Below are 21,286 nucleotides of genomic sequence, written 5' to 3' on the forward strand. Positions count from 1 at the left end.
TGCGATTCAATGATTTATCGGTGCAGATTCCGAGTCTACATTGGCAGGGATGGGTGACTACTTTGACAGCTTGAATCTAACGTAAACTTTGGTTGCTTACGAAGCATAGTTGCTGAGTTATGTGCAAATGTTATTTTAGGGCGGTTTTGATGTAATTTTTCGTTATACGGCAAATACGATATTAACAGGAGGATATTACTTGTTGAAAATTTGTAGCAGCGTTTTACATCACTCAGATATCTGTTTTAAAAATACGGCGAAATTAATTTACAAAATATATTTCACTTTTCCGTAATTCTATCTAACCCCGTCAAGCGCCTAGCGGGGTAAAAGTTCGATTCACGGACGGGGCAAAAGTACGATTCATGGACGAGGCAAAAATGTATAGCTAATAATTATATACAGCTTTAGGCACTATATTACAGATACTAGAAATGAAAGATCTGCAGAAAACTGTGTGCTCTACAGATGTTGGCCGAAGAAAAACAATGTGTTTCCGCTGATAAAACAAAAAACAAAGGTTTGGAAAAGTTTCGATCTAACGGAGGCTGCAATACACCAGCGCAAAATAGAAAAGGTGCAAATTGAGAATATTCCTTACCAAAACATAACGCAGATTGAAGATAATATGGTTTTGTTAGCTACTGCCTGGCTAATTTCATGGATTCTAGCTTCGAACTTTTACCCCGCGGTATTCGAACTTTTGCCCCGCTGGTGGGGTAAAAGTGCGAATCTGCACTTGATCAGAAGAAAGAAGAATTTATTTTGCAAAACACTATTACCGCAGATGATTTCTAGTTGAATGTGAAGACATTGAGTTACTGCATCATTATAAAATATATTATGTTGTTGTCCTTCTTTATATCTCACGAAAATGGATGACAACTTCAAACATCGCACTTGTGCCCCGCCCTACTCTATGTATTTTTGATTTACGTAAATATTCAGCCAGAGCTCTGGAACAACAAAAAATATTTTTTTGAAACTTTGGTTCTACAATTGATGATGGGACGATAGAGGAAAGTAATAAAAAGTTTTTTTTTGAAAATGGAGGGGAAAGAGTTGAATGGTGAGGGAGGGGGGGGGGGGGGGTTATTGGTAGTTACGCTTAACAAGTTGTTGTGACTCCTACCTTTTGTCCAATGCTGTAATGTGCATGGGTCGAACCAAGCTATAATATGAGATTATAACCGGAATTGAAATTGAATATACCTAGATTGGATTAAAATTATCATGGTTTCTCTGTTGGGATATGTGACTTTGGTTACATATCGTTGTGCAATAACGACAAAAGTTGTGGTTTCCATAGTGATTACCGCTACACGCCGCGGTAATTAAACAACTGGTTTGCATGTATTCATTCATAGTAGCTTTCCTATAGCACGCATATACCTACTGTAGCGTTAAGTAAAACATTGGCTATTAATAAATATTTTTAGGCAAAATAAAAGAACGTTGCGAAACTTAGAACTCATATGTAGACAAGAGACTTGAAGTTGTATCGATACGATAATAATATTTTATCTGAATTTTAATTTTTATGTTATCAGTGTTCGTTTGCTAGTGTTGGATTTAGGCACATATATTTATGACGGGAACTTATTCTAATTTCAGTTATTGTGCTACTGAACGTCGAGTAGACAAGGTTTAACATGTCCGCTAAAATAGTGATTATCGGAGCTGGATCGGCAGGAATTGCTGCCGCTACTAGCTTGTACCAGAACGGATTCCGGAATGTGCAGATACTGGAAGCAACCGATCGTATCGGCGGGCGCGTCCACACCATTCCATTTGGAGAAAACGTAATCGACAAAGGTGCTCAGTGGTGCCACGGTGAAAAGCAAAATGTAGTTTTTGAATTAGCCAATCCACTAGGACTGTTAGAATCATCAGTAATCAATTCGAATTATGTGCTAGTGCAATCAAATGGAGATATAGTTGATCAAACGTTGAGTGCACGGCTATTCAAGCTAGCTGATGAAATTGCTGAATCGGAAGATCTCGATACGTACGGGGGAACATTTGGTGATTTTTTTACTGAACGTTTCACAAAAGCAATCAATGAAGAGAAAAACAAAGATATTGACAGGGAGTTGGTGCAACAGTTTTTAATGCTTTATCACAATTATCAAAAAGGTTACAATGCAATAGATTCATGGTATGAATATTCCGTTAATGATGATGCAGAGGACTGCGAAGGTAATCAAGGCCTTAGTTGGATGGGCAAAGGATATAAAAGCGTTCTAGATTTATTAATGGTAAGAAATTTATTCTAACAACTGTTAATATGAATGCAATTAATGGTTACGTTGTTTTCAACATTATAGAAACGACATCCATCCCAAAAAAGCGAACCGATTCCAATAGAAAATAGCATTATATTCAATAAATGCGTTAAAAACATTCTTTGGAATCGTGGACCAGATTATCCAGTTACAGTTTATTGCTCCGATGGCAGTCAATACGATGCAGATCACGTCGTCGTTACAACGTCGCTAGGGGTTTTAAAGGAGAACTTGCTAACCATGTTCACTCCACAGTTACCGTCAATCAAACGAAACGCCATCACTGGGATTTATTTTGGTACGGTCAACAAGATTATCATGGAGTTCGATGTCCCATTTTGGACTGAACTTGGAAACACCTTCAGTTTACTGTGGAGCCTGGATGATCTGGAAAGTTTAAGTAAGTCGGAATATGCGTGGACAGAAGGTGTTTCGTCATTTTTCAAAATTGACCGGCAGCCAAACCTGCTAGGCGCTTGGATGATGGGAAAAGAATGTCGGCAAGCTGAACTCCTTAGTGATGAAGCTATCATCGATGGCATGCTCTTTTTGCTAAAAAAGTATTTCAAAGGAAAACAAATTGATAAACCAGTCAAAATGATTCGGTATGCTGCTTATATTGAATTGTACAATCATGACATCTGTTAACTTTTTTATTTGTAGGTCTCAATGGTTTACAGATCGCAACTTCCGTGGATCGTATTCTAGCCGCTCAATAGTGACGGATCTCTTGAAGACGGGTTGTGCTGACCTTGCAGTCCCTCTGACCGATTGTTTGGGTAAACCTGTTCTACTTTTCGCTGGTGAAGCTACAAATACTAAACATTATGGTACTGTGCACGGAGCTATCGAAAGTGGCTGGCGTGAAGCGGATCGTTTGACAAGTTTGTATGAAAAGTCTTCGAAGGAGAAACAAGCGCCATAGAACGTAGACTAAAACAAACTAAAGTAATAAAAGAATGTTTTTAGCATAATTCGTATTTCATTCAACGTTGAGTTGCCATTTTTTTCAATTTTACTAAAGGGTGGAACGATCAAAACAGTGTAAACTCCGGTGTTTACGTTTCATACGCTGCATCCAGATTTTGTATCGCTACTGCGTCTATGTTGGGTTTTGTTTGGGTACGATTGGGTAGATTTACACGGTGTTGGCCACGTATACTTAGCATTCCTAAAGGATTTTCCTGTAGTGATAAGAAACGAGAACTGAACAAAGCAGCATGGAATAATTTTGGTGAAGAGCATCTCTCATTATTACATTGGACTTTTTGATAAGTTGTGCGAGAATTGTCGGGTACTTTTTCAAAAGGACGATGGAGCATTCCTTAATTCCTGCTTTAGGGCTGCAAATGCTGTCAAACTGTAGACTGGTATGTATACAATCCCAGTCAAGACTCCCCAAAGGTTCTTCACTGGGATGCGATCAGGAATGATGACTGGCCAATCAAGTAGTGGAATGTTTCTCTTAGAAAACCGTACCTTGGATTCCTTGGAAACATGGATTGATGCATTATCTTGCTGGAGCATTTTTAGTGCTATGACTAATCAAAACGTCCTCCAGCAGTTTCAGGTACATCCCCGAGTTCATTCAAGTAGAAATGAAATAAAAAGATGGTTTACTATGGGAGAAAGCTCATCAAACAATTAAACTCTGCCGTTCACCACCAAAATTCTGCATCGATCTTACGAACTCTATCGTCACAGATTGTGCCAATAACAATTGTAAGAGATTCGCTCATCTGGGGCCCTATTCTCACACCTCACCTCATCTAAATTTTTTAGGTGAGAGCACAATTTTCGATTCTCAGAGTCACCTGGGTGACTGTACAAATCAAATGGGGCCAGTGAGGTGAGGTGAGTGTGACTATGAGAATAGGGTGCGTGAGAGAATTGAGGTGAAGTGAAGTGACTGAAAATATGGCCCATGAATTAACCTGTTTGCCGTGTAAAAGCACAACATTCCGTCATTCGGATATTTTCGGGTGAATTTAAGTTGGTTTTCATGGGTTCGTGTTTCTTCCACTTGATGTTTGACGATTAGTTCGGGTTGCGTGCCAAATGCCTGCGTGTAACAAGAATAAGGTTTAGTTTCTTAATTTGTGAATAGAACCGTGTCAAGCATGCCCGACATTGGCGTAGCTAGGAAATTTTCCTGGAGAGCCTAGGGGGTGCACTTTAAAAAAATTCATCATGATCCTGTTACAATGGCTGTCACCAATAGCACAGGGTTTTAATAGAATTATCAGGCGGGTTTCATGGGGGCCCGCGCAACTACGGACCAGATGTTTATCATCCGACAGATCTGGCAGAAATATCGGGAGTACTACTTGCCCTCGCATCACATCTTTATTGATTTCAAAGCAGCATACGAGACCAGCTATGGCGGATAATGCACGAACATGGTTTTCCGGATAAACTGACGCAACTGATCAGAGCTACATTGGATCGAGTGATATGTTTCGTGCGCATCTCGGGAATACTTTCGAGCCCCTTTGAAACACGGCGAGAGTTACTACAAGGTGACGGCTTATCTTGTATGCTATTCAACATCTCTCTTGAGGGGGTAATCCGACGAAAGCGGAGTTTGGGAGGATTGGGCTAAATATAAGTGCGTCGAAGACTAAATATACGAAAGAAAGAGGCTCAAAGGAAACAAACGCATGCCTCCCAAGGACGGTAATTGTTGACGGCGACGAACTAGAAGTGGCAGATGAGTTCTTGTATTTAGGATAGCTGGTAACCGCGGAAAACAACACCAGTAAGGAGATCATGCGGCACATTTAAGCGGCAATTCAGGCCCATTTTGTCCGTCGCAAGAAGCATATGCCGCCATACGAAGAACAGTAATTCTTTATGGACTTGAAGCCGTGACACTGCTCACGGAGGACATACGCGCCATTGCCGTGTTCGAGCGGAAGGTACTGCGGATGTACAAACTGAAACCGGAGAGTGGCGGAGACGTATGAATCACGAGCTGCAGGCACTGTTTGGAGAAATTGCCATCGTCATCTGGCGAAAGTCAGTAAGCTTCGGGGGGCAGGACAAGTCGTAAGGATGACAGACGACAGTGCGACGAAAACAATTCTCCTCAACAACTGCACCGGCACCAGGAACAGGGGGAGCTCAACCTACAAGATAGCTCGACCAGCTTGAAAGTGAGTTACAACTTTTAAGGCGACAGGGAAATTGCCGACGAGTGACCCACGATCGAGTTGAATGGAGACGACTGCTTCCTTGAAACAGGCTGAGCCGGGGTGGCTACTAGGCTACTGATGGTTTGATCGGAACGAAATGGATGGATGATTGGAAGCTTGGAACACGGAAATGTAAGTCACTCTATTTTCTGGGAAGTACCCGTATTCTTTCTTATTGAGGGCCGCAATTTCGACATTGTAGCACTACAAGAGGTATGCTGGAAAGGTTCTACGGTACATTCGTATACGAATGGATACACTGTTTATCAGAATTGTGGCAATACACATCAAGCGACTCATGACAGTGTTTGTTCCGGAACGGCCGGCTGAATCAAGAAATGTGTTATCACGACACTACACCTAAGATGACAACACCATCGCGAGACTCGGTAGCGTAGCCCTAGTAAGGCAACCTACCTAAACGCAGCATACTACGAACATTCAAGCAAATACGAATCGAAATATTCGGCGTCGACTTAGGCGACGAATGAAAACTCGGTACTTGAAACTACAGATCGCTAAATTTCGCAGGTGACGTCCGGGTGTTGTTCAAACAGCTTGAACCCCGCAAACTCAGCAGGAAATCTGTCGCAAAGGAGAGAAGGTTTGGAAGATCTGCGGCGGAAAGGCTCAATTTTACCGGAACAGTGGCACTATCAACGAACTGGGAATGGGCTTTGTAATGTTGAGCAGTAAGCAGGATCGCGTGATACATAGGAAGGCGATCAACAAGACAATGTATTTACAGAAGATAAAGGACTTTTTCTTCAATCACATCACCAACGAGCACTGTCCGTACTAAGGCAGACCTGACGATTAGAAGGAAGCCTTCAACATGAGACAATGAACGACAGATTCGCTTCATGGGACATCACGATCGTCATCGAGGATGTGAACGCCCAGGTCGGTAGGAAAGAACTGTACATTCCGGTGATAGGACTCCATAGCCTGCACATCGACACGAACGATATCGGCTAACGATGTATAAACTTCACAGCTTCCCGAGGCCCGGTGATCATCGAAGCACATTTCTCCCTCGCAAAGATATCCGCAAAGCTACCTGAATATCACATGACCAACGTACAATGAACCAGATTGATCACGTTCTCATAGATGGCCGGTTCTTCTCTAACATCACGAACTTACGTTCCTTACGGGGTGCGGATGTTGACTCTGACCATCACCTAGTAGCAGTATATGTACGCTTAAAACTGTCAACGGTATCCTAGACCCGTCAAAGTCGTTCTTCTCGGCTAAATATTAGGCAGCTAGATAACCCGCAATCTACCCAGAACTACGCGCGAATACTGTCTTCTACCACTATCCCTGTCTTTTACCAAGGAGTTAGGTGCTTCAAACATGGAAAACGGTTGTGGCAGAATATCGACCATCCACACTAGAGAGTGAAGAGTAATCAAAAACAAGCACGAGGTGGTCGAACGATGGAAGAAGTGCTTCGATGAACACCTCAATGGGGAAGTTGCAGAAGGAGGTGGAACGGAAGTTCACCTAGGAGTGCCCATGGAATATAGTAATCTGATTTCCAAGAAGTCAAACGAGAACTCGGGTTGTTGAAGACCAACAAAGCCGCTAGTAAGGACCGCCTACCGGTAGAGCTTCATAAACATGGCCGAGAAATGCTGGCAAAGGCTCAACACTGGGTTATTTCCGAGATTTGGGAGGAGAAGCTACCGGAGCAATGGATGGAAGGAATGGTTTGTCCCATCTAAAAAAAGGGACCGGCTTCACCGCTGCAACTATCGTGGCATAACGCTGGTTAACGCCGCCTAGGTACTCTCCCGGATCCTGTTACGTCGGCTGCCACCGATAGCGCAAAATTTGGTAGGGAATTACCAGGTGGGCTTAATGACCGAAGTACAACGAGCCCATGCATCACATCTTTATTGATTTCAAAGCAGCATACGATACAGTCGATTGTTCCGGACAAACTGGCGCGACTGATCTTTCGAGCCTCGGCGAGGGTTGAGACAAGTTGATGGCTTATCCACATGCTGTTTAAGGAGGATTTCTACGAGCGGGCATCGAAACGAGAGGCACAATTTTTACTAAGGGCAGTCAACTCCTAGACTTTGCAGATAACTTTGATATTATGGCCAGGAGTCTGGCGACGGCCGGAGACAATCTACGACAGACGGAAAACGGAGTATAGAAGGATTGGGCAAAAATACCTACGTCGAAGACAAAATACATGAAAGGAAGGGGTTCGCCAGTTGCAAACTGTTTAATTCGTACGGCCTATTAACGCCACTACCGATGATAAGGATATGGTTATGCATTCGAACAAATTGGTTATCGCCCGGGTTTGAGTTTATTAGTCAACGAAGACTAGCAGCTGCCGTCGAAGCAAATGAAACCAGAATCACAGTATGTCTATTCAACAATTGAAAATAAATCAGATTTGCGCTGAGTCATCCGTGGAGTGTGAAATATGTTTCTGATGCAAACCATTGTTTCGTTTCAATAGTTTCCATATTTTTTTATTTAAAGTGTTTTTGATTATTTCTATATAATAGAGTTTTTTACATTTATTTATAAAACGTACTTAATTATGAGAGTTTCTTTTTCAACTGAACCAAAATTCTTTTTTAGATTTTGACAGAGTTTATCAAATGACGATAAATAAGTAAATCAAGTCGAACGTAAAAAAAAAATCGTGAATGTAGAAAGCACAGAAAGATCTCAAAAGCTGGTTTGGCCTGATGTTCTAGAATAATATACATTTACATGACTGATTGATGGCGTAAGGATGGTCTTAGGTTTTGCACAGTACGCACCCGTTCGTTCGCTCGTTCAGGGTTTCATCATCAAATTGTTCAACAACTAAAAACAAGCCAATGCCTAACACTGTATAATTATCGCTTTTTTATGTCAAACTGTTTTCCCTAGAAATATGCGCTAGTAATATATGAATACATAAATGAAAACAAAACACCAGGTCCACGAACACGAATGTAAAATGTAACGCCACTGAAGTAGCTAATGGAAGAGACTTAGCATGAATTTCCCCACACGACGCAAAACCATTATTATCTATCTAAACCATGTTTTTTTCCATCTCATACGATTCCAGCGATATCGCACGGCTATTAGAATCCCTCCAGGTCTTACTTTCGTCGTTCGGTTTTTAAGTTTGTTCAATAAGGAAAAATACACACATTTTCGACAACGTTAGCATTCAAAGTTATTGCCTTTAACTTCATTCTAGACTTATAAAAGTTGTCACTGCGTACTGTGGTGTTGCAAATAATAGAACTAAATTGAGTAACGGAACTGTTGTTTTAAAAAGTTTTCAAATTAATTGAATTTACTCATTTGCCTTCTGTGTGCTCTCTGCTGTCTTACAAACTAGTAGTAATAATTTTAATCATTAATAGTAATTTCTTCACATCATGTATGATCCTTTTTCGCATTTTCGCAAGTGCTGTGGTTCAAAGTAAGTTTATGTATTTACAGGATTTACCTTCTGAATTATATGCTGGGGTGTATCTGTGTTTCATGATTTCCTCGACGAACGCAATTTACTTCATATTATCACCTATCTTAAATCTGCTCCTACATAGTGTAATAAAATTCTCTTCAAGGTTTTTTTCTTCGTTTTCTATAGCAAGTTTATAGAAAAAAAATAACGAATTTTCCACTAGTTTTTTGCTTCAACCACATCCTGTTGTGGGTGCTTTGTTGCTTTACCGTTGCGGTTGTTTGTATAGCGAGAGGGAGAAGAGTTGCGCCCTTTTTTGTTTGTTTTTGTGACAGACGAAGGTGGTCCAACATTTATTTGCTTACCGTCCTCCTAATTGCCGAGTACGTGTACGTCGTCCTGCTCCTTTTCTCGCTGGCGCACAGCGACGGCCGTTTCCACCAGCAGGTAGAGACATTTAAACTGATCTTTGTCGTCACGAATCACACCTGCGGAAAATAGCGATTAAATGGGTCATTTGATGTGAGAATTTTGTCGATCTAGGTATTGTTGGATAAAGAACAATCTTCGAAGATCGCATTTTATTACCATTGAATTTTGTCATTTAAACTCCTTGTCTGAATAATTTTGTTTGGGTACTCTGAATCTATCCTTTTCAAAGTACTAATTTTTATTACAAATCTGCGAACTTCCTTTTTTAGAAGAACCCTTTGACACAATTGCTAAAGAGTTGCTTTCCGGTGTTAAGTTATTCTCGTTAAAACTTACCTTTAACTTTGACGGCTGTCGTGGTGTGTTGCGAGTTATTTTGAGTGTTGTTATTGCTGCTGCTATTATTGTTATTATTATTGATGTTCGAATTGGCTGGCGTCAATACGGCCGTCACCGTCGTCGTCGGAGTTGATGTTTTGGCGTTCGTTTCCAGCACGGGTGTGGTGAATAGCTTTTTTACTGTTGTCCCTTTTGCCACCTGGATAGGTGTCGTGATTATTGTAGCAGTACTTGGTTTAACGGTTGCTACTATTGGGTTTGATGCGGAATTGGCCGAGCTGGTGACAATTTGAACTCGGGAAAGACCGAAGGGAACTGGAAAATATAAAGGACCATGTTTGGCAATCTTATTAGAGACTTTTCTAATAACATTACGTACCGGTTGTGTTGGCTGTGCTCTGCGTTTGGGACAATTGTGACTGATGGGTGGTGGCATTGGTGTGACTGGTGGTGAAATATTCATTCACAGGACTATCAGATGCAATTACTTCTTCTTCCGTTATTCTTTAATTTGTAAACAAAGATAACTTGTTATACTTTTGAATGAAGGTATTTTACCTAAGAATACTTACTCTTCCGGAATTTCATCATCCTTATCGTTCGCGTATCGAATAATGCCGTCCCATTCTGTTTGTTCAGTTTGAAGTTCTTCTTCTTCCTCAGGGTATTCGTATTCGATATTGCTTTCGTCCGACCTGTAAGAAGGTTGTAATGACCCAGATATTAGTAAAACGTTTGTAAAAATGCTAAATCATAACCTCTTGGGTTTCTTGACAAAGACTTGAGTATTCTTGCGTTTTCGATATTTGCGAGTTTTCTTGGGGACATTTTCAAAAACAGGATTTTGTGCTCGGTAGCAATGAATATTATAGGAATAACTTATACATTTCGATTAATTTAATAAATATTATCATCTTGATTTAAGCAACAACTTACCGATAAATAATATGGTCTTCGAAATCTACATCTTCCTCCACTTTGACCAGTCCACTAGGTGTCTGCACATACTGCTGGCCTATGCTGGAAGTAATTATGTTAGGTACACCCTCCTCAATGACTTCCTCTTCCTCGATGATTTCCTCGGTGGCACCCACAATAACTTCAGACGCGAGACTCATCGACATCGGGTTGGGAGCGTGCATAGTGGCCAGTTGATTATTCAATTTCTTTCCCCGTCGTGAAATGGTGTAATGCAAAGGATCATGGCCCTCGCGCCTTATCATTTCCGGCAAAATCCTGCGCCTAGCGTTAATAAACCAATTGCAAACCTAGTTCAATCAAAAATGAAAACTTTTAGACAGTTATTAAACTTGCGAACCACAAAGTCTCACCTGAAGTACGGTCAGATTCGCTTCCTGGGAAAGCGTTACCTTTTCCGCATCGCTAGGATAAGCGTTGTACCGATGCTCGTACAACCAGCGTTTTAATATCTTCACCGAATGTTTAGGCAAGTTGCCCCGCCGCTTGCGAATAGCCGAAAGTTCATTCGGACTAATGCCTTCCATTTTAAGCGAATCGCCCTCATGCTCAGTACTAAAGTTGTGCTCGCCCATAGTATGCTCTTGGTCGGAGCCTTCCGTATCATCTGCGCTTGACGCCGGTTGAAAATTGAGCTCTTGAGCTAGAATCACACGTAGAGGAGGACATATTTAGGCGCTTTTAAAAATTTTAAACTGGTCAATATACGGTAACCGAACCCCGCAAAGATAGCATTTACAGCCAGGACGTAAAAATTTGTTTTTTAGAAAACTATGGTTTAAAAATTAAAGCATAAGATATATTATTTGTAAACATATGATAATTAGCTTTAAATTTGTTATGTTCATGCAATGACAGTATTTTGTCCATAAAACGATGCCACAATCGGATGTGCCCATTTTGACATCAAAACAAAATATATGCTGCAGCATTTTATGTCGAACAGAGCTGCTTTTACAATCGAACTGTCACCGAAAGCATAAAAGCTTTCGTCGAACTCCGAAAGTTGTAAAATTTTATGAGCTTGACAGCAGCAATGGCAGCAATATTATCGTTATGTATAGCTGTGTGAGTGTGCACACTGCAAATCATATAAATAGATACGAGCGGTAAATGTCAGCGGAAAGGAGACGAAGAAAAACATCGGAACGAAAATGCTGCGCACGTAGCTGCAAACGCATACATCCAAATACGAAGCTTCGTGTGCGATAATATTGGTTGATACGAAACTCGATGCGGAGGTAGAAACGTCAGTCATTTCTGTCAGTTCGGCTTTCTTGATCTTTCCCATGTTTCCAGTGTTTCCGATAATGCCAAAAAAAATTATTACAGATTTTAAAAATGTTAGTTTGATTAAAAATTCAATACTTTTGACATCCGGAAAAAAATAACCACTAAAATTAAATCCTTGACCCTGAACAAAGTTCTAAACTAAGTGGTTAACGTATCTATACCTATAAAGAAGGATTTCTGTCTGTCTGTCTGTCTGTCTGTCTGTCTGTCTGTCTGTCTGTCTGTCTGTCTGTCTGTCTGTCTGTCTGTCTGTTTTGTGTTCCTTATAGAATCAAAAACTACTGAACCAATCGGCGTGAAAATTTGCATGTAGAGGTTTTTAGGACCAGGAAAGGTTTTAGTGATGGTTAGAGACCCCTCCCCCCACTAAGAGGGGGGGCTCCCATACAAATGAAACACAAATTTCTGCATAATTCGAGAACTAATTAAGCAAATAGAATCAAATTTGGCATGTGGGTGTTTTCGGTGACAAGAATTTATTCTAGGGTAATTTGAGACCCCTCCCCTCTTTATAAGGGGAATTATAACTCCTCTCCCCTTTAAGAGGGGGGGTTTCCATACCAATTTCCTCATAACTCGAGAACTAATCAAGCAAATGGAACCAAATTTGGCATATGAAGGTTTTCGAGGGCAAGAAAATTTTCTATGTTGAATTAGGACCCCTCCTCACTTTAAGAGGGGGGGCTCCTGTACAAATGAAATACCAATTTCCTCATAACTCGAGAACTAATCAAGCAAATGGAACCAAATTTGGCATGTGTGTGTTTTTGAAGACAAAATTTTTTTCTATGATGAATTGGGACCCCTCCCCACTTTAAGAGGGGGGGGGGCTCCTATACAAACGAAATACAAATTTCCTTATAACTCGAGAGCTAATCCAGCAAATGGAACCAAATTTGGCATGTAGGTGTTTTTGGAGGCAAGAATGTTTTCTATGATGAATAAGAACCTCTCCCCACTTTAGGAGGGGGGGCTCCTATACAAATGAAATACAAATTTCCTCATAACTCGAGAACTAATCAAGCAAATAGAACCAAATTTGGCATGTGGGTGTTTTCGGTGACAAGAATTTATTCTATGGTGAATTGAGACCCCTCCCCTCTTTATAAGAGGAATTATAACTCCTCTCCCCTTTAAGAGGGGGGACTTCCATACAAATTTCCTCATAACTCGAGAACTAATCAAGCAAATGCAACCAAATTTGGCATGTGAAGGTTTTCGAGGGCAAGAAAATTTTCTACGGTGAATTAGGACCCCTCCCCACTCTAAGAGGGGGGGCTCCTGTACAAATGAAATACAAATTTCCTCCTAACTCGAGAACTAATCAAGCAAATAGAACAACATTTGGCATGTGGGTGTTTTTTTTGGTGACAAGAATTTATTCTATGGTGAATTGAGACCCCTCCCCTCTTTATAAGAGGAATTATAACTCCTCTCCCCTTTAAGAGGGGGGACTTCCATACAAATTTCCTCATAACTCGAGAACTAATCAAGCAAATGCAACCAAATTTGGCATGTGAAGGTTTTCGAGAGCAAGAAAATTTTCTATGGTGAATTAGGACCCCTCCCCACTTTAAGAGGAGGGGCTCCTGTACAAATGAAATACAAATTTCCTCATAACTCGAGAACTAATCAAGCGAATTGAACCAAATTTGGCATGTGTGTGTTTTTGGAGACAATTTTTTTTTCAATGATGAATTGGGACCCCTCCCCACTTTAGGAGGGGGGGTCCTGTACAAACGAGATACAAATTTCCTCATAACTCGAGAACTAATCCAGCAAATGGAACCAAATTTGGCATGAGGTGTTTTTGGAGGCAAGAATTTTTTCTGTGATGAATTAGGACCTCTTCCCACATTAGGAGGGGGGGCTCCAATACAAATGAAATACAAATTTCCCCATAACTCGAGAACTAATCAAGCAAATGGAACCAACTTTGGCATGTGAAGGTTTTCGAGGGCAGGAAAATTTTCTACGGTGAATTAGGACCCCTCCCCACTCTAAGAGGGGGGGCTCCTGTACAAATGAAATACAAATTTCCTCCTAACTCGAGAACTAATCAAGCAAATAGAACAACATTTGGCATGTGGGTGTTTTTGGAGGCAACCATTTTTCCCATGATGAATTAGGACTTCTTACCTTTTTAGGAGGGGGGGGGGGCTCCCATTCAAACGAAATACAAATTTGCTCATAACTTTAGAACTAATCAAGTAAATGGAACCAAATTTGGCATGTGAGAGTTTTAGATGGCAGAATTTTTTTTCTGTGGTGTATTACGACCCCTTTCCCTTTTAAGAGGGTGGGCTTCCATACAAATGAAATACAAATTTCCTTATAATTTGAGTACTAATCAAGCAAATGGAACCAAATTTAGCATGTAGGAGATTTTTGAGTCTTGAATTTATTTTATGATAGTTAGAGACCTCTCACCCCTGTGGTAGGGGGATATGGACTCTCATACAAATAAAACAGAAATTTTGGCGAAACTCAAAAACTAATCCAACTCGAGAAATTCGAGACTCTTCCATAAAACATTAATCAATAACAAGACCACAAAAACTATCTATAGTAACACTAGATCATTCAGGACGAGCCGGTCGCGAGTGTTGCCGGTGACCCGCCGTCGGAAGCGCCGCCCACTGGGGGACTTGCAAAACTCGAGAAGTGATAAAGATCATCCGAGATTCATGATTTATGTACAACACAGGTTAATTTGTGGCAATACGAAGTTTGTCGGGTCAGCTAGTCTCTAATAAATTACAATTACAATTACAACAACTAAAAATTATCGTAACAGTAGGACACAAAATACAGTAAAAACAATAAAACTATAAATCGTCAGAAAAGATAACCAAACCATCAAACTTATTGTAGTCCACCATAACTTTCTACCATAAATTGAAAGAAGCTAATTTATATACTTTTATATCACAGGAAAATATTGAGGTCAATTATTTTGTTCTAGATTCATTTTGTTCACAAGTATAAAAGGGAAAATTGACTCAATAAAGATTAACGAAAACTAATATATAAACTTTCTTTCAATTACTGCTAAAATAGTCTTTAATAAAATGATTTTTGAAATTTATAAAAGGATTCGGGATAGCATCAATTCTAAAATCTTGGGTACTTTTTCATTTCGACATATATGACAATGGACAATGAGAGATTCTCTTCGTGTCTCCTCGCTTGCGCTTTTTGCGGCGAAACTAAAGCATTGAAAAGAAAAATTTTCGAATAGGTAGCTAGCTAGTGACTCCGGCAACCGATTCGTGCAAAGCTAAAAAGCGGAAGAAAGGGGACACGAAGAGAATCCCCCATTGTCAGATACGTCGAAATGAAAAAGTACCCGAGAAATTAACCTTAACATGTAAGACTTTCACCCCTATTCTGTATTTCGAACGAATCTTTATTTCGTTCGACTTGTTTCGAACGAGATGTTTTGCCCATTTGGATTTGCTGGCGGAAATTTCGTTCGAAATACCAATCCGTTTGAAATATATTGCCCCTTTTATGACACTTGCACCCTTGCACTGTTAATCTGACACTAGAGTGGCTTTTAGTTTGATCTACTAATGAGTTTGACTTCTTTTTCCTTCTTTCCCTTCTTTTTCACTACATTTTATTTGAGCGAAATCGTGTGCGAGAAGATTCGACTGTGAAAATCGCGTAAATCAAGTAGTCTAAATAGGGGCAAATGTCGGAATAGAATAGCGGTGTTTGTTTTTTACATGCAAGGCTTGTTTCCGATACCGGTAGCTCTGGCAACACTTACTTTTCAACACAAAATTGAAGCACAATATGACAGCTTGCATTGGAGCTCTGCTGATCCGAGCGATCCATTTTTTAATATGTAAAACCAATTTCATGGGTTCATTTCTATACGAACTAATTGAACACATGTTTAAATAATAAATCTGACTATTTATACTGCACACTTCACTTCAAATTCCGTCTCATTAACAGTGAGACGCGAAAATTTCCATTGCATCAAATGTAAAAATAAATCAACATTTGCAGCGTCGCCATGTTGGAAAATCATGTCACAATAAACCAATCGGAATGTAAAATTATTCCGAAGTTTCTACACCATGATACAATGTTTTCAAACGTTTTACATGGTTTTTTAGCTTACATAAATGCATAATTTTGACTCGACATTTAATTTCAGTCATGAAAACACTGGAAACGAGACTTTACGATTATCCAAAAATCAACTATCTTGACATTTGACAGACAAGATATAAAAAAGTGTAAATCCCGATTTGAATTATCTGACAAATTATGCAATAGATGTTGGTATATTTTTGTTTACGAATAAAGAGCGAGTAATACCAAGGTATAATTTTGGCAAGCGTACTTACCATCATTTTCCTGTTGCAGCAACTTTGCTTGATAATTGGCTTCTCGAGCCAAGTCACGGATGTCGGTGCGTTTGACAGTTTGAGTTGTTTCTATCGGAACAGAAGTAATTTCGTATTCTTCATGTTGCATTTCATCTGGAGAGAGGATGACCTCCTCGGTCTCCACGATTTCCTCTATTTCCTCAATTTTGATGCCTTTTGTAGCAATCGTGGAAGAAAAAGCGCACCACTTTGTTGAAGTTTTTCTTTTTGCCTAGTGCCGACCGAAAACTCAATCAGGGCTTGCTGAGATCGCCTGCTACACTGCACACGCACTGTTCCCGAGTTTTCACCACTTCGAGTCTCGCTACTCCTGCCTGCGGAGAGTAGGTATTTCAGCGCCAGCTACCAGCAAGGCTTCACAATTATTCCTGTCGAAAATATCAAACTTGTACTCCTTTTATGACAAACAACCGTTGCAAATGTTTTTCACACAAAATGCACTAGCTTTAAACCGAGATAAATCGCTTTGAAAAAATTATGCTTATTCCACTCAATGGCAGGGGAGCTGTCAAAAATGTGACGAACTGGACCAGAGGCGAACAACAAAATAGCATCCACACAGCGCAACATAAACTGTCAGAATGACAGGCAGCGTCCGCGGTAAAACTCGACGGCAACCGAACCGAAGCGTTTGGAAACAAAATGGCGACCCTCTTACATACTGCGAGAGCTTTTTCGAAATTCATTTTCTCGTTGTGTTGGTTAGTTGCAGCCTGCGTGTAGCGATGTGTGAATGTTTATGTTTTCTCGTTTTATGCTCTGTGTTTACCGTCATACACGTCAAAAAGTAAATGCGTAGATAGGTAAAGAGCACAGAATTTATACAGAAAATAAAAAAGATAAATATTAGGTATATAGAATAGCAATAAAAATATTTAGAAATCTATTTGATAGTTATTTGATTAGTTTTTTAACGTATTGTTCACTCTCAAAAAAAGCCAATTTTTAAGTTGACTCAAAAAAAGCAGAACGTGCTTTTGCAATACTGATAAGCTGATTCGAAATAATTATAAATCTTAATCATGATGGATTGTGGAATAAAGAAGAGCTCAGATCAATCATACGCACTACTTGATTATTATTCACAGCGGGATTATTTAAAACTATTTAACGGCATTGTACAGAACCATTTGTTACGATAGATAATGACAAAAAAAGCAAAATTGAATTTACAAATTTTTTAACATGTTTCGATAGTTTATATTACGATAAAACTACGAAACTACTGAATTATCTTATCCAGCTTTTTACGAGCCATAATGGCGGACGCGTTCGTAATATTTAAACAGCATTTTGGGCATTTCCCTAATACATCGCACGTTTTCTTTCCGCGCGTTCACGGTAAAACTAAAGGAATGTACGGAAAGAAAACGTGCGATGTATTAGGGAAATGTCAAAAATGCTGTTCAAATATTACGAACGCGTCCGCCATTATGGCTCGTGAAAAGCTGGATAGGAAGGTACGGGAAATAATAAAAGAGACTCGTTCAGGTGTTGATTTAATGTTTTATGTATTTTTAAAGTAAATCAATTTATCACCAATTATAGAATGCTCGAAATTAAGCGATAACTACAAGTAAAAATACAGAAACATCCTGTATGCAAAAGTAGATAATCCGTTCTATGCCGTGATTCTCCAGGAGTAGTAATCGATTTTTGCGAAATGGTGTTTAGTTAACCACATGCTGCTGAACTCTGAAAATTTGCAAGTTATCGCATTCTCCAAAACTTCCAAAAATTCATCTTCGATGCTAACAAACGTCAAAGGCTTGGGACGACCGCCCGGCTCTAAGCATGATTTTAGACCACGCATGGCATTTATTGTTGACAAGGCCTCCAGAAACTTAGGTCTTATCATGCGCTTTGGCTAGAATTACTACATCTATTGTCTCAAAGCTCTATACTGTCACCAGTACGCTTCAATTTTGAACAATGCGCTCCAGTTTGGAGCTCTACCATCAAAATGGAGTTGATCAAATCGCAAATTCATCCATTTCGCTTTTCGGCGATTGCTTTGAAACTACCCCATTCAGCTGCCTTGCAATGAACAACGCTGCAAACCTTGAATTAGCACCATCATTAGCACGTGTCATTAGGGTCATAATGCATGTTGATATTTTTATACAAATAAACAAGTAACTTTCGAACAGATGATGAGCCCTCTTAATGAATTTCCGATAGGATACGAGGCTACAGCAGCATGTAGGATTACTTGCCAACATTGCTCACTCCGCTCACGACCTACTGATATGATCATATGATTGGCAATTCTTTTGAGCGCGTTGGATACTGTTGCTTCTACTAAAGTCACTTTAACATGTCTTTGTCGTGAGGTCTGAGTGCTGAGTTTCCAGCGAAGATTCTTATTGGGCGATATGAATAAAACAGTTTGCTTTGCTTTTCCCGTTTAAATCATATGGGAGCATTTGCTCTAACTCTTTTATTCATTCGGCCTTTTAGCAGATTTCTTTAGCGAAACTATTTGATACCCGTTTTAATTGCTACACGGCTGGAAAATAAAAATGCAATGAAAGTAATTATTGTAGTACTATAGCTGAGAAATTAAATCCGCTGATTAATAACTTACCAAAATTTTGTAGCAGTGTCATGTCGAATAGTGATTTCTCTTTGGTGGCATATGATGCTAATAGGTTTCTTAAACTATTTTCCGTAGAGGCGCCGCCTTGCAGAAGTCATTATTTGCTATTCACTTGGCAAACATGCTGACATTTTTATTTATAATAGGCCATCTGTATTTTGTACAGAATGGGTAGAAGTGCTGTTTATTCAAACATATTTCCACATAGCTGTCGAAGATTCATTCGTACAGATGTTTCAGAAATTGGATACGCTCAACACTGCTATGCCCTTATTTTTCAACGATATTTTAAAATAGAATTCTCACAAAACATTTTAAAATAGTTTACAGCGAACCATGTTAGGTGTAAGTAAAAACTAGAAATACTCAGAGTAACACTCTCATACTCCGAGTATTTTTAATGAAAACTACTTTACGATTTAACCAAATCACCTAATTTCACCCCGCTGCGCTGGTAAATTCAATGAAATAGTACCATAGTGGTAGTTTATAGCTATCTCAGTTTTTTTTATGGACAAATGATTTAAACAGATTTGATGAAAATTGATTTGCCATCTTTTGCTCCGATATAAATATGCTGGTATCCTGTTAAATTTTAGACAATTAAATTGGACAGTTAAATTGAAATCTTTAATAACCAATATGGAGATTAGTAAGTTGAAATAGTTGCACTATCAGGAGAAAAATACTCGTTTAGCAAGCAAACATCCATAACTTTGTAATGTATTCTGATAATAAAGTGCAAATTGCCGAAGCGATTGATCTACTGGGATGGTAATACCCATGGGAAACATGTTTTTTACTAACTTTTGTTATATTTTCATGTAAATTGAAGTTCTTAAACACTTTACTACTGCTGAGAGTGTTCTGGCTGCTGTATGAGTTTTGAACCTGACAGTGTGCTATCAATTCTATACATATACCGGGTATAACAGGTATAACACCACGTACAGCAACAGAAGCTGGTAACATAAAACATAACATACATTTTCAAATTGGTTACTGGTTGATTTTAATGGTTTTAAATTATTAGGCAATTCGACGTAAACCGAAATGAACATTTTTGTTTTGCATTTTACAAGTTAGACATTAAATTTTAGCATAACTACGAGCGCGCGTAGTCAACATTCTAGCTGTCATTTTTGTAGCTTTTCATGGTAAGCTTTTGATTGGCAACAATTGATATATACTGTTTAATCGGGCATATTTTATCTATTTGTAATTCTAGACACAGTTTGTTTATTAATACTAATTGAAATATAAACATTGTAAATTTTAAACAGAACGAAAAAACTGTATATAAAGAACACGGCGAACTTAAGCCTAATGGCACTGGTAATGGCGAAAAATAATAATCTGCTATGTACCTACCTACAATTGATGGAGCCTGTACCACTTAGTGTATTTACCTACAGTTTATTTTCAAACAACCACCAAGTCCTGCAACATAACACGAAAACTAGACACATAAATTTTCCCGCATCTTTTTCCGGAACAAACTCGAGATATGTTTATTTATGGACGCTGTCGCTGTTGTGCATCTTACAAAATGTCAAAAGTTAGCTTTCTTCATTCGAAACATTAGCTGTGTGCGTGCTATGTACACTATTACTTAGGTACGGCAAATGCGGCATGTTTGTGTTCGTAATATGCTAAAAAGCATAGGTGTGTTAGTGTCATCGTTATACGGCACAATGTTTATGCTTTTTTATGCCCGTAGAAGAATAGGGCGAGATTGACGTCACCCTTGCTGTTTACATTATTTGCGCTGCTAACACAAACAAACGGTACGTTGTTCCACACCTCTACTACTTCACATCGATATAGGGTATGTTTGCCAATGTTGGACTGCTATGGATTGTCACATATTATCCCGAATAAAAGTGTACGACGAAAAAACATTGTTATATAAAATTACTTGTGACCCAGTTTCGTTGATCGATTGTGATATCGCCCCTTCCTTCAATGTTAGCGCTACCCAGGTAACCGATAAGCATTTCCAATGCCATTTAAAAGCAAGCCAATAAGCATTTAAGTTGCCTTAATTGCTACTTAAATGCTATTTTGGCAAAATATGCGGCTACTTTACTGCTAGCCGTCCTATAGTGCTGACAATGCTCTTTTGCAGCTAGTTACCGACAAGAAGAATTTAAATAGAATTGTGGATGCCAATTTACAACAATTATGCAGTCAAAAGGCTGATACACAGCAACCTGCAGTATAAAATGCCAGGGATGCTAATAAACGATTGATTTACTGCTTATACTAATGCTTATTGGTTACCTGGGTACTTTACCCACCTTGCTCCTCAATGCCTAGCA

The 21,286-nt window shown here is 39.3% G+C and overlaps 2 protein-coding genes across 3 annotated transcripts; one reads left to right on the forward strand and one right to left on the reverse strand.

Annotated features, from left to right (window-relative positions):
* The first annotated feature begins 1,561 nt into the window (after window positions 1-1,561).
* Window positions 1,562-3,210, forward strand: LOC128736239 (spermine oxidase-like). The gene is made up of 3 exons (XM_053830719.1): window positions 1,562-2,258; window positions 2,328-2,890; window positions 2,949-3,210. Exons 1-3 carry the CDS (start codon window positions 1,653-1,655, stop codon window positions 3,208-3,210), a joined length of 1,431 nt encoding a protein of 476 aa, XP_053686694.1. The 5' UTR covers window positions 1,562-1,652.
* Window positions 3,211-7,999: 4,789 nt separating this feature from the next.
* On the reverse strand, window positions 8,000-20,479 carry LOC128734295 (uncharacterized). 2 transcript variants are annotated; one of them, XM_053828403.1, is made up of 8 exons: window positions 20,337-20,479; window positions 16,325-16,734; window positions 11,021-11,310; window positions 10,626-10,957; window positions 10,262-10,384; window positions 10,069-10,193; window positions 9,687-10,004; window positions 8,000-9,406 (listed from the first exon to the last, which is right to left on the reverse strand). In XM_053828403.1, the coding sequence occupies exons 2-8, from the start codon at window positions 16,452-16,454 to the stop codon at window positions 9,291-9,293; spliced, it is 1,434 nt and encodes a 477-aa protein (XP_053684378.1). In that variant the 5' UTR covers window positions 16,455-16,734; window positions 20,337-20,479; the 3' UTR covers window positions 8,000-9,290. The 2 variants fall into 2 exon arrangements, with proteins under 2 accessions (XP_053684378.1, XP_053684377.1); XM_053828402.1 differs by lacking the exon at window positions 20,337-20,479 and having other exon boundaries at window positions 16,325-16,926.
* Between the last annotated feature and the right edge of the window lie 807 nt (window positions 20,480-21,286).

This window comes from Sabethes cyaneus, chromosome 2 (genome assembly GCF_943734655.1).
Source record: "Sabethes cyaneus chromosome 2, idSabCyanKW18_F2, whole genome shotgun sequence".
Taxonomy (NCBI): Eukaryota; Metazoa; Arthropoda; class Insecta; order Diptera; family Culicidae; genus Sabethes; species Sabethes cyaneus.